Here is a 27,823-nt window from a genome sequence, read left to right as displayed (position 1 = left end):
GCTGTGTGCTATAAAATACACAGAATTTTCTCTTCTGGCTGGAAAAATACAGGTTGTATTAGATCTATTCGGCACTTCTACTGCGTAATGCTTTTACCCAATAAAAGACCCGTTAGGAGATCAAACTGTCATCACAGTTAAAATGTAGCTCAAACTCCGCTAACCTTACGTGGAGAAGTTGGCTGTGCTGAAGTCAAGACAGATGGTCACTTCAGGGAATGTTTCTTTTATGGCAAGTGCTGATTTGAGTAGGAATATTTCTAGCTGGATGAGTCACCTCTTTCTCAATTTGCTGCATGACATACCAAAAAGTGATTTTTACACAGGGACATCCAAAGACATGGCAGAGACTGAAAAATAGGTCGTCAAAGCATCTTGTGGTGGTTTCATTCTCCAGTGGGAGTATTATATGGCATGCGTAGATTGATTTTAAAAAAATATCCTCCATTATTTTCTTTTTGCTGAAAACTGTGATGAAATGTCTTTTTTCTTTTGTTTTCTTTTTTTTTTTACAAAATCATGTGGTACTTGATATACAAAATCAGTCCCACAACAGCAAAATGCACTAAATTATAATAAAATTCCTCTGTTTAATGTAAAAAGTAAGAAACTTAGAGTAAAGTGCAAAAATTAGAGCGAACGTTTCTGATCCGTGATTCTTCAGTAGCAGGCTTGACTCTTCCCTGGCTTAGAGGACAAGGACCATCATCTGCATGCTGGTTGCCATGGAGACTCCCATCGCTTTTGGAATCGTAAGTTTTGCCTGAAAGGAAACACTCCTTTAGCGTGAGTTTTTAATGACCGTAGAGGCTTCTGTTTGTCAGCACACCATATACTAGATTAACTACCGCGTCTAAGCGGGTGGGAGGGAAGGCAGTAAAATATTTTCTAGTAATCAGTGGCAACATATTTAGTCTTCATGAAATCCACAAAACATGCAAATAGAATTACAAGATTTGCTGCCTTAGATTAGGCTGTTACGGCATCAGACCCATTATCTGTTTTTCAGTATCAGATACTTCAAAGGACAACGAACTTTGGTCGCAGAACATGGGCGTGGTAATAAATCCTCCTAACCCCTGCCAGAGACTGGCTTGAGGACAGACAGGCTGCAGAACCCATGAGGTCTCTCTCTCTCAGGTTTAAGTTGATAAGGGCTTCCCCATAACTACAAATAATAATGGCAGCTTTTTCTAGGAAAAGAGGTTGTATTGGGTTTGTGTGGTAAGGTTTTGGTACAGATGTGTACATGAACAATTGGGGTGCGCCCACGTGAAGAGCTGTCTACCACTTATCCGTTCTGTTTGCACTACCAGGAGGACTCTGGGGTTTGACAGCTATGTCAGCTTCTTTTTCCCTAGTGCACAATTAACACCCAGGATTGCTCTGCAGGTGAATTTGTTTGGCCCTAAACAGCATGCAGAATGGTTAATTTCACCAACATGGATATGTTGGCATGAATTTCTTGCTTGAGTAAAACATTATTCAGAAGATGAATATAACAAAGCTGCAAGACTCAGCCTCAGTTACTTCCTAGTTCTACTGTCTTTGCTAGCTGGTAACTAAATAAGCACCTCTTAAATCTGCAGTTTTTGCTTGATTTCTTCTTTTGAGGCTGTTTTGTGCATCTGTGGGGCCATCAATATACTTCATTGCAATAGCTGGGGTCTGGTCCTTCTCTAGCTGAGTCTGAGTAACTGAAAGAAGAACAGAAAAGAATATTCAATTGAGTTGTCTTAAAGTTCATTTGTTCAAGGAGGGGAAAGAGATGTGGAGTTGACTCTACCTGGCTGATGACAATTTGGTATTGTTTCAGTCCTGCCTTCTTGAAAGGACTGAACATATTCATGGCCAGAATCTAAGCCTTTCATTGGCCTTCCCATTATCTCATTCTCAGTTGCAGTTTTATTTCTAACGAGGAAGTATGTGTGCATTTTCCCTTTGCCTTTTACTTCTATTTCTCCTCTTTCAGTCATCTCAAAATTCTTGTATTTTAGGCATCTAAAATATCAAAAACAAAACGACACAGGAAAATTCAAGATTAGCAAAAATGACACTGATGTTTTAGAAGAGCTACTGTAATCTAAGTAATCAAATCACAACAGTCTGGGAAAAACAGTATTGATCCGTGAACAACTAAGGGTTTGTTTCAACTGTTTATTCAAGCCTGCTGTGCTTTTTAGCTGTACACGTACAGCCTGATCAAAAAATCAATGGATCACGTAGTCAAATACTTCAGTATGGTGGAGGGTTCTTATTGATCAGTAACTAGAAATTAAGAACTGAAGCAGCCAATACCAGTTAGACAGAACTATCTCCAGTCATTTCATTGGAGAAAGCGATCAGGTTCGTCAAGCATGATTTACTCCTCGTAAATCCAGACTGGCTATTCCCAATTGCCACCTTCATGTGTCCAAAAATGGCTTCCAAGAGGACTTGACTTTCACTGGGACCGACATGAAGCTAACCAGCCTATAGTTCTCCAGCCTGCCCTCCTTGCCATTTTTCAATATAGGTGTAACATCTGGCTTTCTTCGCTCGCTACGGTGCTGATCTTCATGACCTTCCAAAGATAACAGTCAGCAGCACTGTAATGCCATCACCCAGCTCTCTCATTACCCTTGGAGGCATCCCATCTGCTCCCATATACTTCTATAGACGAGATTTCTCAAAAGACCCCTGATCTTCTTCCAATACTGGTACTTCACCTGCTCCTTGAACCCTGACTCTAGGTGCAGGGACCTTGAGACCTCATCAGTGTAGACTGAGGCAAGAGAGGCCTTGAGTAACTCAAGCCTTTATTCAAGGCACTGTCACTAAATCACCTGCCACAGCAGGTCCACACTTCCATTTAGACTTTTCTGTTAACGTAGCAGAAGCTCCTGTTATTGCCTTCAAACCTTCTTTGCCCATCTCAATGATAGCTGAGCTCTGGCTTTCCTAATGTCATTCCTACGTGCCCAGACAATGGTTTTGTACTCCTCCTTTGTAGCTTGTCTTCACTTCCACCTCTTGCAAACATATTTTATGCACAGATAAAATTCTTGAAAACGTAGTATTTAATTTTTAGTGCCATGAGTTTTAGGAAAGTAAATTACTCACTGCATGAATAAGGTAGTGGTTTATGAACTTAATCCTTAGTAAGTGCAAATAAAACTGTTTTGCCACAAATTGTTGTGCTCAATCAGAGAGATTTTAAAGCTTTTGTTATGCAGGATGTCAAATTAAATGTTCAGACCGTCTTTCTAACATTTACATCACTCTATTGGTATTTCCAAATAAGCTATCACAATTATTTTTTTACCATATTTTGCTCTCTAGGATTGAGACTCTCAAACCTCTGTCTCCATATACAAGTGCATTTGAAATAATGAGAATAAATAAAACTCTTTGCAAGCAGTGATTTCTCTTTACAAGTAAACTGCATAAATCAGTGACTAAAGACAGCATCATCTACATGTGAAAGCTGCAGCTGTCAAGGCAGTGTTTTTTAGCAGTTAACAGGCAACGTTTCCATCATAGTTACTCACTGATAGGCACTGGAGCTTAGATGAATTTTACTCGGGACACCATGACTCTCCATCCGGGAAGCTATATTCACTGTGTCTCCAAACAAGCAATAACGAGGCATCTTTTCTCCAACAACTCCAGCCAAGACAGGACCTGTATGGATCCCAACTCTAATCTTTACAAAGACATAAAACACCCCCCAGAAACGTCACTTGTTATTTAACATCTTTCTTAATGCTATCCAGCCACCTAAAAGTTCATCCTAACACAACACTGGACACCAGTAAAATATCAAATATCCACGGGGAGAGGCTCTTCATGAAAAATATACCCATGTGGCCTTGCCCAATGTCACAGAGGAGTCAGAAGCAGCTCTTTGATGTCCTACTGCAACACATTAACCAGAAGCCCAACCCAAGTAGCAGACAGACACACGTGCATCTTTGCGTTAACAACTTACTTGGATAGGATTTCCAGAAACTGGGTTCTGTACTCCTTTAGCTGCTATTATCATCCCCAAGGCAAAGTTAGCAACTCGCTCAGCGTGAGTGGGTACGGGCACAGGGACGCCACCTACTACCATATAGGCATCGCCAATTGTCTCCACCTTTAATTGAGAGGGACAAACATATGAGCATGCCATCTTGCTCAGGCTACTGCTTTGCTGTTTGGAGCTCTGCTTACCAACTCCCCCGTTCTTCTAGAAGATGTTTCCAGTCACTAGACAGCTCTAGCATGTTCGAGTTTCCTTCAGATGGGCATCCTTTCCTTGACTCCACACTAAAGATTTCAATGCGTTCTGTCCCTGCTTATTTGACCCATTTTAGATATCAGTATGAGAGACCCTAAGGAGTAAGGGATGCTGTGAAAGTGTCAGACTTCTTGCCTTCCTCTTACCCAGGGCAGACCTACGTGCAAAGAGCTATCCCCAGGCACAGACTCCTGAGCCAGGAGGTTATCTGATAGCTGAATGCTATTAATTAGCTCTAATTCACAATTGGTTCTCAAACCAGGACGGTGTTAAAAGCATATTTCTTTTTTAAAAGACATTTCTTTTTAAAAAAAAGTCACAATAAAGCAAGATGGTCTATTCACTGGTGATTATTATGAAGGGGTTCACATGAAATTAAGAAACCTCCAGTCTCCAGGATGTCAGAGAATGTAAAGCGTGAACTAAGCAGGCTGGGAGCATCCTTCCTTACAACCTGCTGTTTTTCAACAACGTGCTGCAGCCTCTGACACAAATGCTGAAGGGTTCCTCCTCCTTCAGGCATCCAGCCTCCTTGGAATGCATGGTGAGGTGCCTGAGAAACACTTTGGTGTTTCTCCCTGTACCAGAGATTTCACTGGGAATAGAATAGGCCTGTTTGAAACAGAGAATTCTCATATGTTTAAAATTCGCTGTAAAAGACTGTTACGCAGTAAGGAAATTTTCTGAAGTGCTCTTATGAGACTTTATTGTTACGTTTTCCGTGACTAAGGAAGAGATCCGTTTAAATTAGATTAATTGGATTTCTTAAAAATGAACACCAATAGAAGAGCGGGAATATAATTTCATTTTTAGGTTTGTTCATTAACAGAATGACTTAAAACTGTTCAGCACATTAGTCTTGAAAAATGTGTTCCCGTACATATCTCCTCTCAAATAGTCAACCCCATAGTAACACTAGTAATTTTCTGTAACAAATTAAAAGCAACTGTAAAAAAACTACTAATGCAAATAGATACCCTATTTATTTTTTGGCCATGCTAGGAGATTTAATTTAACAAGATTTATCATAGAATCATAGAATCTTCATGGTTGAAAAGGACCTTTGAGATCATCGAGTCCAACCAGTTATGCATAACTTCAGATGCTTATAAGCTTAGAATTGATCAATTTCAAGATTTCATTTCTTTCTCAATTCCCTGAAATAGTAATCTCATCCTCCCTCTCTGTACCCTGGTAACCTCCTTCAATATTAATAGGAGTTATATACAGGCATCAAAAGGAGATTATTATAGTGACAGATGATTTACTCATGATGTATGATTTAGATAGATAGAATATGATGCTAATTTATCCTAAAATCCGTGGGCCACATCCTGGATGCTTCAATTATTGAATACAGTTTCCTTGCCAAGGCAGAAATGCTTCTGATTTCCAGTACAATTTATAGCGGGATGAACTGCATGCCTTGCCTGAGCAAGGAATGAACAAGATTTGGATTTCACCCTTTACTATTTCTGCCTTCCTAAATATATAATGTGCTGGTAACAGACAGAAACTCAGGACCTGCTCTTGAGCTTGACAAATCTGGGTAGCTCTGGAGATGTTAATAATGCTATTATTATGTGTCAAACAGAGCTCTGATCCTTCCAGCATGGTTTGGAGACAACATGTACATTACAGTCTAGATCTAATCAATACTCTCTGGGATCAGCAGGAGGCCTATACCACTGCCTAAGATCTTCATGAAGCAAAACAAAAGTCTAGGTATCATCTGGGTATTGTTTATAATGTTATTTCACACCAAAGGAGACACTTAATGATAGAGTGACCCATTTACCACAGGTTGGAATAAAAGAATGAGGAAAATGATTCAAATTGGTCCATAAACTAGCATATACTGCCACGTTGGGTAGGCATTTAAGAAAGGAGGGAGAGAGAGATGTATGAGAGAACAGCCATTCTGGTGTTAGCGTGGTGGAAAGAGACTCTAGCCCATGATAGACATCACATTCCTGTCCAAAAATTCTAAACATCTGCCTGGTTTTTAGTGTGGCTACTACAAATATGCAGTATTTTAAGGTTTATCAAAAATCACACTGGGGGGGAGAGAATCTAAGTGCATTTAAAAACAAAAAAAAACCCAAACAAAACCAAAATCTTTTTCCAGACTATTTGTATAGCCTTTATCGATCAGTACATACCTTGTACACATCATGCACCGTGGTCAGTCTGTCAAATCTCAGGTACATTGAATTTAACATGAGAACAATCTGAATAGGCTCACATTGGGCACAAATATTGGTAAAGGTCACAACATCGCTGAACAATATAGTGCACTCCTTGAACTCTCCTGTGAGCAGAAAAACCAGTAGTAAGTACTTGTAATGGCAGAACAATCACGGCATCTCTTGGAGACCCCTTTGCAAAGATTACTTTCTCGTCATTCTTCTAGGACCTGTGACATATCAGTTGTAACACTGCTATACGGGTGCTGATATGAGAGAGAGATGTCAATATAAAAGTATATAAAATATAAGAATCATCGCACATCTCAAACAGTCCAGACATCTGAATGCATCCCTTTGGCCATCCATATTCAGGATATCCTTAGCTCTTTACCCCTAACTTCATATACGTGCTTACTAAAGGGAATTTAAGCATATTCTTACTTGCTGTCTTTAATAACAACAGGAATTATGATTCTAGGTTTATAGATAGCATAGAGAAACTAAGAGAATTTTCTATGAAAGACAAATTTCTTTATTCGTTTCATTTTTGAACCCTGATTTCCCTGTACACCCACGTTAAAAACAAAATCTCAGTTTCTTGTTGAAACACTGAATTTTGTTCCCTGCCTGGGCAGCTGCTACCACCTTTTGCCTCCTAAAGAGCAATTTTGGCAAACGCCTTCCAAAACTTTGTTTGAAAGAACAGTCTAAGCTTTGTTACCCGTGAGATGAAGGATCTGTGGTCCTCCTCCTACCCATGAATGCCACCAAGTAGAGAATGTACTCCACGACAGTGGCAATAGGGCTGCACCAGCACCCCAGTCTCTCCATCACCATCACCTGGTGCACGAATCATGCATCACGAATGCATCCTATTCATTCACCTGCCTCAACTCGCTTCCCCTCTTTCAGCTGGTTGGCCACATGCTGAGGAAGCATGGCATAGAGCAGAGCTTCAGTCTTTTTCTTCTCTTCCTCTAGGTGTTTCGACAGTATCCGCAGTTCTTCCTTTTTCCTCTCCAGCTGGTTAGAGAGCTCCATCTCCGCCAGTCGCTGCTGATTCAGAAGAATCAAATCCCTGGTCACGTCGTGAGGTGCAATGTCTGCAATATGCATTTGTCGCTCCTCCAGCTCATGCAAAGTGCGAAGCAAAGGTGAGCAGAGATAGAGCATGCACTGCAGGGACTCCATCCAGATCATCTGGCCTGTTTGAAACAAGCGTCGGTAAGAGTTTTTAGCAGCTTGGACTTTCACGTGATGCTCAGTATTATTGATGTTAATTTTAGGGGATGTGTTCTAAGGACAGTGGCTTTTTGCAGGGTCATCACAGGAGTTACTCTGTTTCCTGGACTTAGAGGTGGACTTGTTTGGAGGAGGTACGCTAGGCAAACAAAAATGTCAGGACCCAGAAAGCAGTCACTCACTCATTGTAACTGCTAGGCAGAGCCCAACCATGCTTCAGGTGCCTCCTCTTCATGAGGAACCCCAGTGCTCGCAACATCTTGCCTCTCCTCGCCTCTCCTCTGCTCTGCTACTAGTTCTTGAGATGTTCCTGAAGTCAGTGGGTCAGCATCATGCACTGGGGATCTGAGACTCACAAAGATTAAGTGAAACATCTAAAGTTTAATTTCACAGTGGGTAATATGTGGCCCCGGTAAAGTCAACGGAGCCTTCCTTCCTGGAAGCTGGAGCTTTCAGTCACTAGCATCATCTAAATAAGCAGGTACAAAAATGCCTGAAAGATAGAAGGGATTTTTGGTGGGGATTGAGTTTTTGTTTTCTTTGTTGAGATTTGATTAGGGGTTTGATTTTTTTTATATTTTGTTGTTGTTATTATTATTCTTTATTTGCTTCATAAGTATCCTTGGTTTCTGAACAGCAATCTAGGAATTCCTATTTCTTTCTTTGTCTCTCACCCCATCCCCAGAGCAACTGGATGAACAGCTTGAAAACTAACAGGAGTGGAACACCAGAGATACCATATGAATTAACCCAGACAGCATAAGAGGAAGTAAGATTGTACCTGTGACTACTTAAAGTTCCTTATTTTGGTAACTTCACTTTTTTCAGATTCTCCCTAAACTCTTAATCTTTTCTGAATCTCAGGAATACCAGATTTGACACTCATTATGTAAAGGTGAAAGGAGAGAAGGGAAAATTAGGTCATATTAGACAGTTCAGAGAAGCAAAATTGAGGTCACAGAACACTTAAACCAAATGTCATTATAGTTAATTACACGAAGCAGAGAATCATTCCATACTTATTCCTCTAAGTAAAATTAAAGCAAGTTTTTTGCTAAAATATTTTAACTGGTAAACTCTTATGTAACACGAGGGGGGAGGGGGGTGAAGACAGAAATCAGAATCTGAAAATGAGACTATAAAAAAATAAAAGCACAGCTAACTAATCTATTTTTATCCACATTTGAAACCCAGCCAGTAGCAAATACCTCCCCTCAAAGGCATAAATTAAGAATGAATCATGTATTCGCATTTTAGGAATCAAAATGCATGGAGGGGCAGGGAAAGCCATTTCTCTCCTCCAGCTGTACCAACGTCATCAGGAATTTTGCTGCTAAGTGCTCCCTTCATCCCTTGCCCCTTCCCGCGGGCGAAGGGGAAGCGGGCACTGGCCGGAGTGATGCTTGTGGCGTATTACTGCGGGAATGCCCGCCCCACGTCTCATCGTCGTCCGTACGTGCCAAAGATGCAACCCCAGATCTGTGGACTGGCACGGCCTGTGCTGGGTGGCTGGGTTTAAAATGCTGTTCCACGTACAAAGCAGTAATTTCTCTGGCAAGGAAAATTCTTAGCAAGGCAAAGCGACTCTGTTGTCAGGTGCACAGGCTGATGTGTAGAGCTATGGGGAGGTGAGACCTGGACAGTTACTTTTACACAGCTCAGTGCATCCCTGTGCTGAGCCCAGTGGCTCCATGAGCTGGCTCTGAGGGCTGGCATCGTGTCCTTTCCACAGGTCCCCAGTGAAGCAGAAGGCCGTAGCTGAGGGCTGGGCAGATTCACAGGGCAACAGGCATTGAATCCCAACCAAAACCACGATTGACAATACAACCATGTCGCAGGGATCGCCCCAGAGTAATGCCTTACGTTATATATTTGATTCTAACCTCTGCAAAGCAAAACACACAGGGCAGCATTATGGGGGAACTCTCCTCCTTTTTCTGGGAAATGGGCACAACTGGGCATCTCTCTGAGGTGCTTGTACACAAATGCACGCAGCATGGGGAAAAGACAGGAGGAACTAGGGGTCTGTGTGAAGTTTCAGGGCTACCATGTCATTGGGATCACAGAGGCTAGGTGGGGTAGTTCACACACCTGGAGTACTGCAAAGGATGAAGGCAGACTCTTTAGAACAGGCAGGCAAGGAGGGGGAGCTGCCTTCTACATGAGGGAGCAAGGGAAATGCATGGAGCTCTGCCCAGGGCTGGATGATGAGCCAGCCAAGAGCTTCTAGATAAGGATTAGAGGGCAGACCAATGTGGGTGATGTCGTGATGGGTATCTGCTACAGATGCCCCGCTCAGGAAGAAAAACTAGACAAGACCTTCTTAAGACAAGTGGAGGAAGCCTCATGGTGGACTTTAGCTACTTCAATATCTGCTGGACAGACAACACAGCAGGGCACAAGCAATTCAGGAGGTTTCTGGAGTGCACAGAGGCACTGACAGGTGAGCTTCCTGACGCAAGCGACTGATGAGCCAATGAGGGAAGGTGTCCTGTTAGACCTGAGACTTGCAAACAGTGAAGAACTATGGCTGTGAAAGTTGGGTGCAGCCTTGGCTGCAATGACTGTGTGATGGTGGAGTGCAGGAACCAGGGAGGAGTGAATAAGGCAAAAAAGCAAGATCGCAAGACTGGAATTCAGGAGACTGGACTTTGTCCTATTCAGTGATCTTCTTGGAAGAATCCCATGGGATGCAGTCTTGGAAAGAAGGGTCCAGAAGTTCAGGAATGGTCTACCCTGATGTGCCGTAAGTCAAGCAAACACGGCAGGGGCCTACATGGATGAACAAGGAGCTCCTAAGTAAACTCAAACACAAAAAAAGAAAGAATACAGGAGGTGAAAGCTGGGTCAGGTCACCCCAGAGGAAGAAACAGGGTTGAAAAAGCCAAAACCCACTTGGGAGTTGTATCTGTTGAGGAACAAAAGGGGCTTCTGCAGGTACATGAGCAGCAAAAGGAAGACTAGTGCAAATGTGGGCCTGCTGCTGAATGGGGCAGGGATCTGCTGAGAAAGGATATGGAAGAGTCTGAGGTACTCAGTACGTTCTTTGCTTCAGTCTTTGCAGGTAAGAATCACCATTCAGGAATCTCAGGGCCCCGAGACCAGTGGGAAAGTCTGGAGTGATGAAGACCTACCATCAGCACAGGAGGTTCAGGTTAGTAAACATTTAAAGAAATCGGATATAGAAAAGTCCATGAGACCTGATGTGATGTATCCAGGAGTGCTGAGGGAACTGGCCAATGTCACTGCGAGGCCACTCTCAATTAGTTTTGAAAGTCATAGTGACCAGGAGATGTTCCTGAGGACTGGAAGAAAGTACATATCTCTCCTATTTTCAAGAAGTAAAGGATGGAGGACCTGGGAAGCCTTGGAGAATCTGTCATATAAGGAGAAGCTAAGAGAGCTGGGGTTGTTCAGCCTAGAGAAGACAAGCCTCAGGGGGAGCTTATCAATATGTATAAATACCTGACAGGAGGGTGCAAAAAATACTTTTCTCAGTGGTATCCAGTGAAAGAACAAGAGACAACGGGCACTAACTGAAATGCAGGAATCCCATCTAAACATAAGAAAAAGTCTTTTTACTGTAAGAGTGTTTAAACACTGGAATGGGTCGCCCAGGGAGGTTGGGGAGTCTCCATCCTTCAATGTATTCAAAACCCAACTAGACATGGTCCTGAGTAATCTGCTCTAGTTGAGCCTGCTTTGTGCACAGATGGACTAGACAATCACCAGAGGTCCCTTCCAAACTCAACTGGATTTGAGTCAATTCTGCGACTCTGTGAGTAACTGAGACTAGAGGTGGTTCAGAAAACAATCTGATCCTCCCTTGGCTTTGCCCCTGTTACTCAGGAAACGTGCAAAGATGTGGAGTTTGCAGCATTAGAAAAACACTGCCTTCCTTAAGCCTTTCAAATGGGAGCGCAATTGTTATTTCTGACTGACAGCTTTCAAAATCTGGTGAGGTAATAGCAGAATTTGTCTACAAGCATCTTAAAGTACTGTTTCTCTAAACAGAACCAGCTAATTCTCTCCTCGCTGCACAAAGACAAGGCCGTTTATAGGACTTACGTGAAGCCAGGAGTCCACAGAAAGGCATTAGCTCAACTCCAGCATAATTCCTGATTTAATATGAACACTCATGCTATTGAAAACAGTGAAGTACCTCTCAGCTCTAGCATTGGCCGTTGTTTCCATGACTCTGGCATCATCTCTCTTCTAGTCTGGAAAATAAATTGGCTGTTGATGAATTTTTGAATGCTAGAGATGGTGAAGGGTACTTCTGGGTGAATGATACTGAAATAGTGATCCAAGCAGATGCCCATGGTCTGAAGGCCAGGTACTATCTTTTGAATGCTCACCCCGGCTTGCTTCACTCGGAGCTTAAAAAGAAAATATGGACAACGTGTTATAATTCATATCCTGTTAGGGTTTAGGCCAAGCTATAGTTGATCACTGTTTATACATGTACACACACTTAGCCTTGCTATACTACATGGCTTATTTCCGAGCAAAGTTTCTATTTTATTAGCGTATTATCGCAAAGCTCTGAACAAGTGTCCTTCATAGCAAGACAAAGACCCCAGAAAGGAATGTTACTATCCAAATGCTCTTCCCTATCAGTTGTTAAAGACAAAACAAAACTATCTGCTATTATCTTTGCTTGCATTTGCGTAGGCCTAACAAATAGCCTTACAGGTAGCTGCAAAAGAAAATTAGAGATACCAGAGCATGTCCTGTATTCCGAAAAGAAAGTAACTGTGGCATAAAACATTTTGGCAAATACGGATTTTCTAATGGATGCCACGGGTTGCCTTCTCTTAACCATTGCTGTGTTAAGGTTTAGTCATTCTCTTTTAGCCTGCTGGCCATACATGAGCTTTTAACCCCTGCAGAAATGTCCACCCTGCCTTCACGGCTTGTCATCAGAGTTAATATAGCTCTGACCTAGCTACCAATCATGGGTGCAGGACTTGCCCTTTTTCCACACTAGTAATTTTATCAAATTATGCAAACTGGATATCTTGAAAGGTTTAAAACTCTGAACTTTGGCTAATGTGGACAGTGGAATGCAGCAGGCTGTGTGCTCTGGGATCTCTATCAGCATGATGCCAAAACGTGTTCCCCGAGCGGCTGTATTCAGCTTTCTTCTGCTGTCCTGTTCTCAGCTTCTCCTCTCTTTGCTCCTGGCTTAAGCTAACATCCTCTGCACCGAATTGGGAGCAAGAGGAACAGTAGCTTGGTGGGAACGCAGGGTACCCGGAAACCAGCCATGGGCTGGTTGGCTTTCCCTGCCAAGGAAAAGGCAATTCCATTGCTGAAGAGTATGTGTGCACAGGAGAGGACACTCAATCCTCCCCCGCAAGATAAAGAGATTTTTGGGTCCAGTTCCTACTAGATGGGTACTAGTAGGTAGCTGGGTTTTCCCAGCAGAAGCCTGTCGGAGCAGACTCAGGAAGCACGTAGAGCCTGAGTTGCTGGCAAAGCCTTTCAAAAGCCTTTGGATAGATTAGTAACTGGGAGGAGAGGGTGACTAGCTGTAAGTACAAAGCCATTTTAAAGGATGGGTCCTGTCTCTGGCACATCCAGGGACAGGAGAGTGGCCGGAAACCTCAGAAAATTCTGCTCAGTGTTTGGTGATGGATAGACTGCTGCAATACACCTTGTTGGCATATCTGCAGCTGTTTCAGAGATGGTGATCTCAATAAATTCAGAGGAGATGCCTATCTGAAATGATCCTGATCCCATTGTTATGAGTGACTTTTATTGCATGTCTCTGTACAGAGCACTTCTGCAAATCCTGCAAGCGAGTCTACCCTGCACACAGAGCACACGCAGCAGGGAACAGCAGCACAGCCAAAACAGAAGAAAATCGCTATATGGTCTATGCAAACTCCAAAGGCCCTCACATGCTTGTCCTACCTCTTTGTCAAAAACCATATGAAAAGGAAGTCCATTGCAAAATGTTTTTGTGTCAATCCAGAGGCTCTTGGGATAAACAGGATCAAATCCTCTCAGGAGCTTACCTGTGGCAAGATAAATGTGTAGTTTTTAATCGGGTTGCACCTCATAAAAGCAGTCGGCATTACTGTTTAGCGCACAGTGAAACAGGACCCTATATCATAATGACTGAAGACAAAGTAAACAGAGTGTGGGTGCAGAAGTGTGCATACATCTGTGCTAAATGCTCTGCAGTTTAATACACAGCTGATTAGCAACTCATCTGAGTTGGCTGAGAATTTAAACATAACCACACAAAAAGCACAGCGCATTAGATGCATGAAATTCTGTGGAAACAACAAGAATAGATGAACAACTGTAGATGTTGCTGCTCTACGAATTTGCAGATGTCACAGCAACATAACACAGCTATATCCCACGAAAATATATACAGAAGTGGATTGAATATACTTTGCCAGCTACTAAGGAACACTTACGGAGAAAAACCCCAGCATGATCTGGGTTTCAGTCTCCCATACAAAGAACCCCAGTCCGCAGCACAAAGACCAAATTACTGTTTGGTTTCTATTTTACTTATCCTGAGGTTTTGTTCAAAATGATCACAGATCTGTAGAGCTTGCGAGTGAACAGACATTTTTGTAAAATGAATGAGTAAAAATAGTCAAAAGTGCTCATCTGACTGACGCACCCACAGCCTTCGATCTTCACAGTATAAATTTGGATTCTCCAGTAATGCACAATAATCAAAAGACTGATTATTTCAAGTGATCTCTTTCCCCCAGAAGGTGGCTGTGACAGTTACTCTAGTAAATGCTGCTTGATAACAAATGCTGAAGTCACTTAGCAGGCTGGTGACAAGGATTACAAATTTAGGACCCAACTTTTAGAGCTCTTGCTGCCTCAGGGGAAGTCAGTGTGGGTTTTTCATCTTTCAAAGTCTGGCTCTTGCAACCCTTGCACTTATCGTTAAAGGATTTTTTTCTTTTTTAAGTAAAAATGCTACTCTAAAATTTTATTTTGAATATATATTAATTTATTACTCAAGATATCTGCTTTTGCAATGCATGCGGCGTTGCACCAGATGATATCAGGTTTGGTTTTTCACTCCTCCCAGAATCCAGACAGCTTGGCGATACTGAGCTGGATTCTCATTCCTCCTGGGGAATCAAAAGATCCTAACTGAAAAAATCCTTCCATTGTAGAAACATATATAAACTTATAACATATAAAGGTATAAACAGAGGACGCTAGATTAGCAGTAGATTTTTGGTAGCGGAGGGTGTAATTTGGCTTTCAGAATTTACTACGGTCGATAACTTTGGAAAGGAGTAGCAGCTACCAAGTTAAAAACCACGCTTTTAAATTCATCATCGTAGACTGAGTGACATGAGAGGGAAGTATCAAATGTACCACACAACGACATTTTACAGAGAAATACTTTTCACGAGTATTTTCAGAATACTTTTTTTAAGAGACAAAAGTGACAGTTCGTATTCCATGTAAGTACCTGTCATTACTGAGCATGCTTATTATCTGCAATTTTTCTTTCATTTCCAATGTCTAACTGAAAGAAACTTAACCAGAAACATTTTGAAAAGACACAGAGGAAATATGAACGGTAATTTCAAAATGGATGGGTGGGTGGAGATAGGGAGTCTTACTGACTTTCTTCCTGAAGAGGCTCAGAAACGATGACAAGCTCCCTCTGAATGATTTCTCACCTTTTCCTAATGTGATTATTCCTCTTATTGTTTTCCAGTGACTTTTCTTGACAGGACAAACAGAGCTTCCTCTCTCTCTAAAAGTATTCTTGGCTTTTTCAAGGTCCTGTTGAAATAAAGCCAAAGGGAAATTCAAGGGTGCTTTTATTTTAATCATGTTTTAGTAATATAGTGGTAATGAATATTAAAATACCTCTTTATTCAGTTGGTTCTCGACTTGTTTTTCAGAGTCAGCAAGATACTGAGATGAGGAAGAAAATTCATTTCTTTCCTTGTATGAAAATACAGGGTTTTGAGTGACAAGAAAAACAATATGTTCTTTTTTCCCAGTTCTTTCTTCTTCTTCCGTTTGATTGACTATTTCCATTGAAATCTCAATGTTAAAAAAATCCAGGGCTGCTGCACCGATGATACCTGAAGGGGAAACAAAAGACAAAATATTGCTAAGAACAAACCCTTTCCATTTTCCCTTTTACAGGGCCCACAGTGGAATTTCACTGTTTCAGAAATCGCTTTTGCAAAGGACTCTGGAAGAAGAAAGGAATCGATGTCTTTCCTACTACTGTTGCCGTGATAAGAATAAGTGCATGGGAGATGAGCTTTAAAGTTACTGTTTCTTTTGTCTTGTCTGATGACAAATGCCCATTTTCACTAGAAGCAGCTCAGCAGGATATCTGAAGAATGTGTCCGGGTAGTCATACATTGCAATAATATGAATTCCCATTAACCCAAAAAGTGCAGAGGGTCTAAAGAGACTCTGCTATAACCATCTATTTCAGTCATTGCAGAATATTTTCTTTTGAAAGGAAGGAAATATCTTTCATAAAGATGCACAACCAGTCCTCTTGTTTCTGTTTAGCTGTTAGACGAAATAATGGACAATGACATGAAAAGCTCTGTCTGAAATTTCAAATAGTTCTGTGCTTCGACAGGAATATTAAATGAGTTTTGACAAAGGGAGAACTTCCCATAAACTTCTAAATTCAGCAGCATGTATGAAAGAAAGGAATATGACCATCTCTTAGAGACTTCCAGCTGTTTAACCCTCGCACAAATACAACTGTGGAGATTCCTATAAATGCTGGGAAAAGACTGAGTTTTGAACAGGGTTCAGCAGTAGCTTTACACATTGCATGTACTGCAGGAGTATTTATTACAGGATGGATAGATGTCTTCAAATCAACTATAATTTGTACCTCACTGTAATTTAAGGAGCATGAATCACTGAGAGCTAATTGACAGTTAGACACAATACACACCATGAACTTTAATTTTTCTTCCAGGAAGGGAATTCTGTAGGAGTTCTATAGGAATTCTATAGCAGGAATGGACATTTATGGCCTGAGCTGTCATATCATAAATCTTGATGAAGCTACTGCGAGGTAGGAGTGATCAGGCAGCAGGGAAATGCCAAGGTCAGATGTCTGGTGACTGAGCTCTACCAGGCTTCAACTCTATGGCCAGTGCCCACCTCAAAAAGGATTCTGAAACCGGAGCAAAGTATTATCTGCAAATATATGATTACTCTGTGTATGAACTGCATTACCAGATGATAACTCTGCATTCCAATTACCTGGCACAATATGGCACAGACCTCTTCTATCTGAATAGTAATGTAAATGCATCGATCCGTCTTCATTCTTTTCTACTCTAAAAGATGGGGCATTCATCTCCTGAGGAAAAACAAAGAAGAACAAAACTTGAGTATCTTCTGCTGGTGAATTCCACTTGCACAAAAGCATCCCCTATCTTAATAAAATAAGCAGTAATCTGCATAAACTGAAATATAGAAAATGAAATATGCTTATCTGTGAAGGAAAATACACTATGCACTATAGCCAACCTACTAAACAATATCTAATGTTAAGGAATACTCAGAAAAAAGAAAAGATTATAAAAAATTGTCCTAACGTTTTGGCGTAATATGTTTCAGAACATAGGAGAGCCTGTTATTGCATCTTTTTCCATTACTCATTCACACCTATGAGTTCAGTTGCGAACTCTGGCAGAGCCCACCCATACCTGCTCAGTAATTACTACTTGAACTTGCCTGGTAAGAAAGGGCCAGGTAGCTGTGCAGTGCATCCAGATTCTCTATGAACTCGTAGAGATTTCCACCCAGTGTCCTCAGCATGTGGTCATAGCCTGAGCGTTTACAGAATTCAAAGAAATACTCTCCAAACTCTCTCAGAACCATGTCAGCAGGAACACCTGGCAAAATAAAGATACCTTAATGGATAAGAAAGGCTTGGACAGACTTGAAATGCCATCAGGTGGATTAAGAGTGAATGCAGTAGATCTGCAGGATAGGGAGAGCACTCCAAAGAGCATGGGAGACTAAAACCTGGGCTGCAGTCTCAGGCTTCACCCAGGACAGGTCATTTTTGAGGCATGGTGACGCTTACCCAATATTTTGCAGGCTTTGTCAACGAGCTGCATTGTGATCTCATCTTTGTAAACCTCAAAAGTCAAGAAAGAATCCTGGACCCCAGCCTGCAGTCTGCAACAGAGAAGACAATATTCTTGTCTTGGCAGCGCTGCAAATACAACGTGCTTGGGTGACCCAACTGGCATTCATTAAGCACTGGTTGGTGTCAACCCACTCCTTAATCTCCTTCAAGCATTAGATTGGAACACACTACTTCCCCTAACGGTTTAAGAGTGTTGTTTTGACATGACTGAATTGTGGTGTCCACCTCCATTTCTGCTACTTCACATTATGGTATTATGGTAAACTCTTTCAGGGATTAGGTTATCATATTGGGGGGGATCTAGAGCAAGTCTTAGTTTGTCTTCTGGTTTACTGGCTTATTGTTCGATGTGGCCACAATATCAACCTCTTGGGTCTCCACAGACTTGACCAAAAACGTGCTCATTTTTCATACTGGCTTCAGTGGCTATTATATGTATGTCTCTATGTATCATTTACATATATCTTGGAAAATGCCATATGGCTCACAAAGTAAAGACAAAACCAGAGAAGATTATTATCTTTAGCTGCTTTTCTGAAAGTAATGGAATTAAACGGACTTCATATCAAGGATGACATCTTTTCAGTGTAATTACTTTTCGACATTGTCACAGTGAGCCAGCGAGTCTATTGCACAATTGTCTATAAGACTAAATGTCATCTTTAATTATCTAATAAAACAAATTAATTGGGACAAATTAGTAACGGAGTATGGAGTGTTACAAGGTAAGAAACTCCTGCTTTTGCCCTGCTAGTTACTTCTAAGAATTACTTGAGGTACATTTCAGCTGCCACTTACCAGTGAGAAATTATAATCCTCTGTTGCTAAATTCCTGAGCATTTTCTTTCAATACATTACATTTATTGGGAACACATTACCTTAATTTTTCCCATGTTTCTTCGCCGTACTTTTCAACCACCAGAGACTTCAGGCATGTATTTATAAATCCATACTGCAAAAGCAAATACATGAAGATGCAAGACATACTGATTTTCAAAAATGTCAGCCCAAATGACACCTTTTAAGATTCCACTGCTAATTTTATATTGCAAAAGAGGAAGTAATAATGCTCAACAGCCACTATATCTTCCAGTAAACAGCACAGCCTTTATCTCAGCGTTTCACAGAAACAGAGCAAGCCTATTCCATCCTGTTTTGCAGCTCAGGACCCAGGGACGCCAGGTCAGGGATGTGCTGTGCCATGCATGCCGCCTAGAGCACGTCCCCTGCGGCGCGGGGACAGCAGCCATGCACAGCTGCAGCATCTGGAGGTAAGTTTGGCTTTGCCCTGACTGTTATTGTTAGTCCTGGCACACCGGACACTGGAGATGGAGTCGGAGGGGGGAGGATGTTTAAAGGATAACCGTAAGTAGCACTGTCGCAGCAGCAGCAGCCTAAGGATGGCGTGGCACCAAAGCGATGCGGGTTAGCATCGGAGGCTCTCAGCCGGCTGGTCACTGGGGCCAGGAGCGGTCTGTCTGTCTCTCCGTCCCCGACAGGAGCGGTCTGTCCGCGACAGCAGCGGTCTGTCTGTCCGCGGTCTGTCCCGACTCGCTCCCGCTCCCCTCCCGGGGGCACCTGCCGGGGCCGGCGGAGGGTCCCAGCTCCCTGCCTGTCCCCGCGGGTCCCCGCAGTCCCCCCAGCCGCCCCCCGGCCGCCCGCTCACCATCCTGCCGCCGCCTCCGGCCGCCGCCGCCCGCCGCGCCCGCCCCGCTGCCTGCCCGGGGGGCGGCGGCACGGCCAGGCCCGGCCCCGCCGCTCTCGCCCGCCGCTGCCAGCCCGGGGACAGCCGGTGGCCGCGGGCAGAAAGGCGGTGCCGCAGCTGCCCAGCAAAGCGCAGCTCGGGGCTGCCCGGTCTGGGGCAGAAAACGGGCGTTTTCTGTAGCGGCCGGTGTTGCAGGAATTCGGAGCGATGCCGAAGAGCATCTCTGTGAAATGGCATCACCCGCCACGTTTCCAGGTGACGGCAGCTTCCCAATCCCGGTTCCCTCCTGCTGGAGGCCAGGTGGGACACAATGTGGTCAGACCCTGCTGGACATGCCAGAGGGCAGGCACCGGGTCCTGACCTCGCAAGGACCCACTGGGGCGAGCGTCCAGGAGGGTTGACAAGAGGGAAGGGTGTCCCTTGCCAAGGCTTTCTTAAAACTCCTCTTAGCAGGGCAGGAGCAGTAATGGTGGAGTCAATTGCCACGCTTGCCCGAGCATAGGAGGTTTGTAGGGAGAAGCAGCATCTTTTGTTGGCTGGTGGATGCTGCTGAGCCGTGTGTTGCCACCACAGGCCTGACAAGCAGGAGGAGATGAAGCCACTTGCCCATGACTGCCCATTGTCCAGCCCGTCTGAGAGGAAAGGACAGCAGGAGGGATGTTAAGCAGGAATACAGTGATTGATTTTAGATGCAATGAATTCATGGGTTTAGTGCCTGGCAGTTATCTCATTTCCTAGGTTTATTTCTGGAAGAATTATTTGTAGGTTGCTTTTAAGAGCGGCTCCTGAGAGGACACGATGGAGAACTGTGTGGGGAAAACCACTCTTCCCTCAACAAAGACAAGTTTCTGTCCTCTGTCAGCCAGACACGCGCAGGCAGCTCTGTGGGTGGTGAAAGCCCCGTTTCACCCACTTTGCTGCTGCTCTTCAGTGCGGGACAGTACAGGGGAGGGCATACTGAGCCAGCGCTCCATGCCGGGCTGGCGGGGAACGTTTTCCTCATGCTGTGGTGATTCCAAGACTTTGTGCTTGTCGCTCTGTCTCTGATCACTCAGCCCTCTTCACAGATGCCGTGCGTGTTCAGCAGGCACACCGAAACCTGGTGGTAGCCCTGCACTGGGCATGGGTGCTGCTCTTTTAATGATGACAGCCCTCTTGCCAGCTATGTGCTGTCCCTGTTCTCCCATAGGGAGGGTCTCAAAATATACCCCCCTCACCCTTTCCACCCTGCAGAAGTTAGTAACCTCACTGATCAATAAAGTGGGGTTAGGTGGTGGGTTTTTCTTTCTCAAAAGCTGTATTCTCAGCCAAATACTAGTTGGAGGCTGGCTTAGGAGAAGTAACAAGAGCCCGTACACCTGCTGTATTCCTGCAGCTGCGCTGGAGAGGAGTAGCTTAGCATAGAAATAGATATGCAAACCCCTCTGTATTCCCTGCACAATACCAAATATTTATTTAAACACACGCCTGTGGGAGCTAACCTCAGCCAGCGCCACAGATGACCTGCCTCTGGATTTGCTGTCCCTGCTGCGCTTGTGAGGAGCGGCCGTGCCCGCTGCCGAGCGGCGCCGGACCCGCATCCCCGCATCCTGCATCCCGCATCCTGCATCCCGCATCCATCCCTGCAGCCCGTCCGGCCGCCCCTAGAGGGGGGCCGCTCCCCGCCGGAGCCGCGGTCGCGCAGCCCGCGCTCTCCCCAGAAAGGGTGAAGACACCCTTCTTTTGGTTACCATAAAAATAGCGTGTCCATCGCAGCACCGGGCTCCCTGCTTCAGCGCGGCCCGCAAAGTAGCTAAAAATAGTTAGGGGTTCCTGACTGTCAGTGCCATCAATACCAACGTAACTCACTATGAGGTTACTGATTATTTATTTTGTGTGCGAATTTTATCCACAGAAACCTGCTGTTGGTATGAATGGAAACAATTCGACGCTAGAAATGACAAATCAGGAAGATAAAGCTAAAGGAAATGGAAAAGAATCTAAGAATTGTATGGGTTTGCTTATTGCCTCCAATTTATAAATTAATTTCTATTATACATAAAGAAAACTAATTTTCAGGTTTATGAAACCTGAATCACTGGAGGGATTTGCAAATAAAGACGTACTTTAGTATCTTCTCTCTTTTTTTTTTATTGTATGCGTCACACCTAAATAAGTAAGCCAATGATTTTTAGTTACAAAGATTAGCAACTATCAAAAAGGTTCGGAGATGCAATGCAGATAAGCTATCCAAAATTCACGTTAATACCGGTATGCTAAATCTACATTACACAAGGTAAGTCATACTGGAATTGAATTTCTCATTATTGCTTTAGCCCCTCTTTGGTTAGTGAATTGATTCTACTCTTTTTTCAGGTCTGTTTGTCATTATGAGAGAAAACCGGATGAAGAATCTTCAAGTCAGGATTGTTTGTGTGCAGGTCATTGGTCTGCTTGCCCTTCGCTGCCCATGGCCCATGATGTGCTCTCAGCCACCTCCTTCATCTCTAGCTGGATAACAGAAGCCTTCCAGGTAAGAGAACAGAAAGAAAGAGAAAAAAATTTATACTACACTTTTGGTATGAGTCTTTTAATTTTTTTTTTTATTCCTTTGGCACAATGTACTCAGTGCTTCCTAGAATTTTGAAAGCAGCAGCTATTTCTGTGTATAATCACCAGTCTTTAATCAAAGACAGAACACCCTACATGTTTCTATACCTCAGCCCACTCCGTGTAAAATGAAGACAACAATACTCCCCATCCCAATCTGTCGGTGTGCTCCAATGGTGGGGATTACGGTCTCTCCTGGCACAGTGTGTTCAGGTCTCTCAGTCAACACTGGACCCCATTGCTGAGGTCTGGCACTGTCACCGATTGCCACCTGCTGCAGGGGCAGCGGAGCAGGTGTATTTGGGTACGTAAAGGGGAGATTGGAGCACAGTGTCTTTCATTTCAGAGCATTTCTTGCTTCCCAGAGCACATGGGGCTAAGTTCAGACAGAACTGCACCCTGGTATTGTCCTGGTCTCTGTCCTGCCAGGCTGAGCCTTGTTGCGAGGGCACAGGATACCTTCAGTTGAAGCATGTCTGAAAAGTCCTCCATGGGCTTCACCTGGGCACAGCTTCTCCTTCCTCCATAACCAGCTTGGTGGCCGGTGCTGAGGATGGGGACAACTACTGATCAGGTGCATCGGTCCCTTATAAATTGCTAAAAGTGACTTGTGTGGAAGCCAAACGGCAGCCTAAAGACTGTGCTGCTAACCCTGTTAAGTTCTGCAACCTCCCTGGCAGTTTGTGAGCAAGCGTGTCTTATATTTCTTCTGCCTTTGTGGCAAAAGATCCAGTAGTTTGGAAAGGGGGTGCTGTGGCCTTGCAAAAAAGATACTCATCCATAGCTGACAAAAAATTATGATATAAAGAGCCAGTTTCCCCTGGCCTTTTGCTGTGCTTGTACCCAGCCAGTACCAAACGGCATCCTTCAGCTCGAGGTAGTTCAGCAAAATAAATAGGCTATCTGCAAAAAACTGTATACACCATTTTTTCAATTAGATGAGAAGTGAAAATATGCAATATAGCAATTTATAACTTCTGGTTACAGCCTTGGAGAATGCAGTCATAGTCTTTCATAGTCTGCGTATTCAAGGACGTCCTTCTTTTTACCTCTTTTTCTTTCTGTTGTGTGATTATTAGCAACAATGCAAAGCCATATGTTAGTTGCCATGGTGGAGGGGCTGCTCCCATAACCGTCTGAGCAGAGCACATTCTAAACATTGCAGTCTGGAGCCCAAAATACCCCAGCAGTAACAGAATCCTTTCTCCAAGTGGTTGCCAGCCCTCTCTCCTACTGAAGACCCCTAGGACGCAGCCCTTTTTAGCATACTTCCTTCAAACGCAGCCTCACATCCGTTGTTCAGATAACATGTGTTCACATTTGTCTTGAATTAGCCTGCACAGTGACTTCTTAGTGACTCGAAGAGAAAAAGAATCTGTCCTTCTACCAATGGAAACCAAAAAGGAAGCTTTATATATATGTATTGGTAGGCTTCCAGTACTTCGTGCTACCAAACCATGAAGACAGCTGATGGAGAGCCTAGATTAGGAATAAAAATAAACACAGAAGATGTGCTGCCCTGCATAGTTTGGATGTCTCCAATTTTTGAAATATATATTTAAAAACCCACAACAGTTAGATTTGAATTCTTATTAAAGACCCTGGTCAAAGTGTAAATGTCATTAACGTAGACTAACTCAACAGAAGTGAAATTGTACTAGTGCAGGCTTTACCCTCAAGAGGGCTTTCAAAACCCAGCTCCTGTGGTTAACTGTTGAGCTGAGCTGGAGACGGGAGACTGAGTCAATAGTATTTAAAATCAGCTTTGCCAAACTGTCAGGAAAAGTTACCGGCTTGAGTCCAAAACCTATTCACAAGCGCCCTTTGCCCCACCAACGGGGAGGGGGTGGAAGAAATGAATGGTTTGGTGGGAGAGCTGGATGGCCTTGGGCATCGTTCCCTTCGCCCCAGCTGTCCCTGCGCGCTGCCAGGGGGGTTCCCTGTGCATCACCCACCCCGGCACTTCCCTTCCCGGGCTCTCGGCTCCTCCAAGCTGGGGGAGCCAGGGCTGCATCTGTGACCGTAGGTGTTATGCAAAGTAGAAACAAGCCCTGCGGGTACGTTTGCTGCATGAAACTTTCCATTTAAAGTCTTTGTGCGTGTTCCTCTGGGTATTTTCTTTACCTTGCCTCTTGTATCACTGCTTACATTCAAGAGATAGCATCCAGTACCTTTGTTTTCTAAACAGAAAATAGCTCATTACTTGTATTTTTGCCCTAGCTAATGAAATTTGTTCCAGCTTTAACATCACTGCCACGAGCTACAAAGAGTCATTTGTCTCAACTGCCTGGGCCAGGCTCTGCTGCAGCTCACAGACGGCACAGTTATCCAGGAGACTGGAAGAATGCAGGCAAGAATAATGCAAAAATGGGTAAAAGCCAAGGCTCATCAATCTTTGGTGCTGTGCTATTACATCTGTACTGCACTCCGAGCCACGTAGCTCCAACATAGTACCATATGGAGCTGTCTGGTCGCTTCCTGGGGTCTTGTTCCTTTGGAAAAGTAACTACAAACTTTAAGGTGCTTGTATCAAATGAAGCAACAGCGCAATAGCAGCCTGTGCAGGCTGTGCTGTGAAACAAGGTTGTATCTGAGGGGTCTGTGGCATACTTCTCTTCCATCCCACCAGCTTCCCTTTCCTGTGCTTTGAAAAAAGGGCCTTTTGGGTGCTATTTATGTCATCTATCATCTGCTATGTAATCCATACAACTCCAAGGGCACAGTTCAAGAACCCAAAGCAGTGTTGCAGCACGTCCTCAATACTGTCAAACCAACAATGACTGGTAAATGTTGGCACTAGCTTTATTTGGCTTTAATATTGTGAGAAATGGCTACTTTACATTTGGAAATGATAACCCAGCTATCCTCCGTCGTGGCATATTAAATATCTGGGGGTTTTGTTCTTAAGAGATGCGCTCAGGTTTCCTGTGGCTGTGGGTCTTATGTGGGTCTTAATTACACCTGTAACTGCTAAATTGCAAATCTTTTTGGATACACTGCTGGTTTTACTTTCCTTTTGTCTGAGTTCTGCCCCAGCCTCCATCGCATCCAGCCTTGTTTCACAGCAAACAGCTCTTTCTTCTGGTGAGCTTTCCCACTGGACCACAGACACTCTCTTCCTGCTTCACATGTAACATTCAGCTTCCTTGCTGCTTTTACTCCTCCAAGTAACATTTTGCAACAGCATTAATTATACAGCGTGCTTAGATTTCTCATACCACTATTAACAAATACGTGTTTGCTCTGTCTTTCCTCATTTGAACTGAATCTGTGAGCTATATCCCTTGTGGTATCTTTGACTGAAAGATACTTGGATCCATTCTGTGCAAAGGTGAAGTTTAACATCCTTTTTTGTCAATAGGGACAAACTGTTCTACAGCTCTAGGAGAGGCACAAGCCCAACCTGGTCTCAGTTTCAAGAGGACTACAGCTCCCATGATCCCTAAGAAGAACTGGACCTGAGCTTTGACAGTGATGCACTTCGTGAAAAGGAGGAGGTATAAAAAAAGTAAAGTAAAGTAAAGTTTGTAACTAATTAGGGGAGTGGTAAATAGGGAGTAGTAAACTATCGTGGAAAATCCAGTGGAAATCCATGATGGTAATATGAGACGGGTCTGAAGGGCAGAGAGAGGCGACTAAGGAGCTCTAAGCTGTAAATTCATCAATTAAAAGGACTATTAACCAGCAGTTTTTAAATGTCCAAGCAAGGTTGGCTAACAAGTTAAAAGAGTGTTAAGTTCTTATCATCAAATATAGATTCTACTAAAGTGGAAGGAGAAGGAAGCCTGGAAGAAAGAAGTGCTTGCCCCCTAGCCCGGTGCATGCCTATGGCTCTTTAGAAGCACAGTGGGATGAAGGCTCCAGTTCCTCCTGCACTGGGAGAAATGCCACAGTCAGGAGTGAGGCAGGAGTTAGGTGCTGGCTGGTTGTTAGAGCAGCTTCATTTATTGTAATGGGCTCTACAAGGGGTAACTGGAGAACTAAAGTGACCCGCCTGTCTGGGGTAGGGTGAGGTGGTGGGGTAAGAAACTCAGATACAGACTAGCTGATAGCAACTAATAAGAGGTAGTTGAAGGCAGCCTTGTGTTCTCTGCGTCTCCACCTACAACTGTAATCTCCTTTCTGATCTCTCCTTTCCGAAACCGTAGGTGTTGGCGATGATCTAACCAGCACCTGACTCGCCAACCATTTGTCCTTGGAGGGCTGGGTAGGGACGAGGGCAGCAGCATGGTGTGATGGGGGAGTGGCTGTCACCCTGGCAAATCCCTTTGGAGGATTACTCAAAAATCTCCATAATTTTCCTTTCAGCCTTAAACCACCCCCTCGTATCCAATCAATGATGAACAAACTTGAAAGGCACAGCCTGTTGAGCTGATGTGAAGAGCAGAGAAGAGCTAAGCTCTACACTACCAAGAAAACAAGATAAATGATCCTCCTGATGCACTTTCTGATGTTTATTGTGTATTCTGTCTTCCCTGTACATCTCTATACGATGAATCTATGTCATAATGCAGGAAGGTCCTTCCCCCCCAGATCAAAAAAATACAGCTAAAACAGCTACCATTAGATGTTTAAAAGGATTTACCCTGAAGTTTAAATTGTTGGTCTGACATCTGCTGTGGCTGATTACACTCATCCTCAGTAACAGAAAAGTACCTTCTTGTGAATTAGCAATGGTGTGAAAAAAAATAATAAAAATCTTACTAGCCCAGGCTAGTTACTGAAAATGCACTGCACTGCACTCTTTTGGTCTGTTTATAATGTACTGTGGTTATCCAATAGCTCTTACGGGTTAATTCAGGGACAATAGCAATCTTTGTTCTGATTTTGGATTTGTGCTTGGCTTTGCACTGATCGAAATACTAGATATAATATAGCTAAGATTTGCAGGTTTTTAATATTAAATGTGGAGCTACATATATTTAAGATCCCCAGCAATTCCCCTTGAGACTGATTTTTTCCTCTGATAATTAGTTTTGCCAGACTCGGTATTTTCCATTCTTGACTTGGACCATCTTGGTTTCATCAAAAATGGTTCTATATAGCATGTCTTTGCGTGAGGCTAGGGAATAAATGTCTCTCTCTTATTTTAAGATGAATTATTTTGTTGAAAGTCTGATTTTGTTGAAAGGCCATTTTGTTTAGAATAAGAATGTGTGTCTGCGCCCCTCTCTAGTACACTTGAACTAGTTCTGCCCCAAAGAACTTGACAAAGACTGTAAAAGCTGGCCAAGAAGCAAGCTAAATAGCTTGAGCTTAGCTCTAGGCTGCTGGCAGGATCAGGACGGGCCAGTTAACGTGCATGTATCCCATACTCCAGTGTAGATTTGTCATACACTTGGAAACTGGCATTATCCTCGCGATGGACATAGCAAAAAGCTGCCCAAATCTGGAAAGGTCATCAGCCTTTTAAAAAAATTGTTTGCAACCGCAGCTAACCCCTCACTGCTGTGCGCGTGCCAGCTGTGCTCCTTTTTTTCCTGACCAGGGCTGCTGCTTTCACTGCTGAAAGAAAGCAAGGGAAATCCTAAATCTGGTCTTTCATGGAGGAGGGGGAACAAAAGCTACAGTGGGACGTGGCTGTCGAATTAGTGAAGTGGGACAATGCGCATATGCACACGTAAACCAGGAGCTGTACTGTAAGATGAATTACAGCTCAGAGGTGCAATGCTAACTTTGGCTGCATG

At 43.5% G+C, this 27,823-nt stretch overlaps 2 protein-coding genes across 4 annotated transcripts in view; one reads left to right on the top strand and one right to left on the bottom strand.

The window, feature by feature from the left end:
* CCDC195 (coiled-coil domain containing 195) overlaps nt 1–24,476 on the top strand; it is a 33,436-nt gene extending 8,960 nt beyond the window's left edge. Inside the window, exons 2-8 of one of the 3 annotated variants that reach the window (XR_008467199.1) lie at nt 671–752; nt 7,432–7,604; nt 8,378–8,461; nt 10,748–10,846; nt 15,850–19,113; nt 21,903–22,059; nt 24,357–24,476. The gene's annotated coding sequence lies outside the window, so the exon portion shown is untranslated. Of the gene's footprint in view, nt 1–670; nt 753–7,431; nt 7,675–8,377; nt 8,462–10,747; nt 10,847–15,849; nt 19,114–21,902; nt 22,060–24,356 lie in introns of those variants that run through there. The other 2 variants (XR_008467198.1, XM_054207355.1) reach the window with 2 other exon arrangements.
* LOC128911852 (guanylate cyclase soluble subunit beta-2-like) lies at nt 492–18,833 on the bottom strand. The gene is made up of 15 exons (XM_054207354.1): nt 18,721–18,833; nt 17,777–17,871; nt 17,422–17,582; nt 16,945–17,044; nt 15,565–15,785; nt 15,372–15,477; nt 13,612–13,715; nt 11,855–12,071; nt 7,335–7,655; nt 6,424–6,572; nt 3,971–4,117; nt 3,531–3,685; nt 1,787–2,001; nt 1,575–1,697; nt 492–763 (listed from the first exon to the last, which is right to left on the bottom strand). The coding sequence occupies exons 1-15, from the start codon at nt 18,825–18,827 to the stop codon at nt 612–614; spliced, it is 2,373 nt and encodes a 790-aa protein (XP_054063329.1). The 5' UTR covers nt 18,828–18,833; the 3' UTR covers nt 492–611.
* Nucleotides 24,477–27,823: the final 3,347 nt, after the last annotated feature.

This window comes from Rissa tridactyla, chromosome 6 (genome assembly GCF_028500815.1).
Source record: "Rissa tridactyla isolate bRisTri1 chromosome 6, bRisTri1.patW.cur.20221130, whole genome shotgun sequence".
NCBI lineage: Eukaryota > Metazoa > Chordata > Aves > Charadriiformes > Laridae > Rissa > Rissa tridactyla.
Note: the sequence above shows the minus strand (reverse complement) of the source record. Positions and strands in the feature narration are given on the sequence as shown.

What these genes read in the sequence shown, in the direction of transcription:
- LOC128911852 (XM_054207354.1), bottom strand. Translation starts at nt 18,827, where the DNA reads ATGTCTTGCATCTTCATGTATTTGCTTTTGCAGTATGGATTTATAAAT. An exon ending in GCCAATGCTAGAGCTGAGAG is followed by an intron (nt 7,656 to 11,854) that starts GTACTTCACTGT and finishes TGTTTCAAACAG; the next exon opens with GCCAGATGATCTGGATGGAG. An exon ending in AAAAACTGCAGATTTAAGAG is followed by an intron (nt 764 to 1,574) that starts GTGCTTATTTAG and finishes GTTTCCTTTCAG; the next exon opens with GCAAAACTTACGATTCCAAA.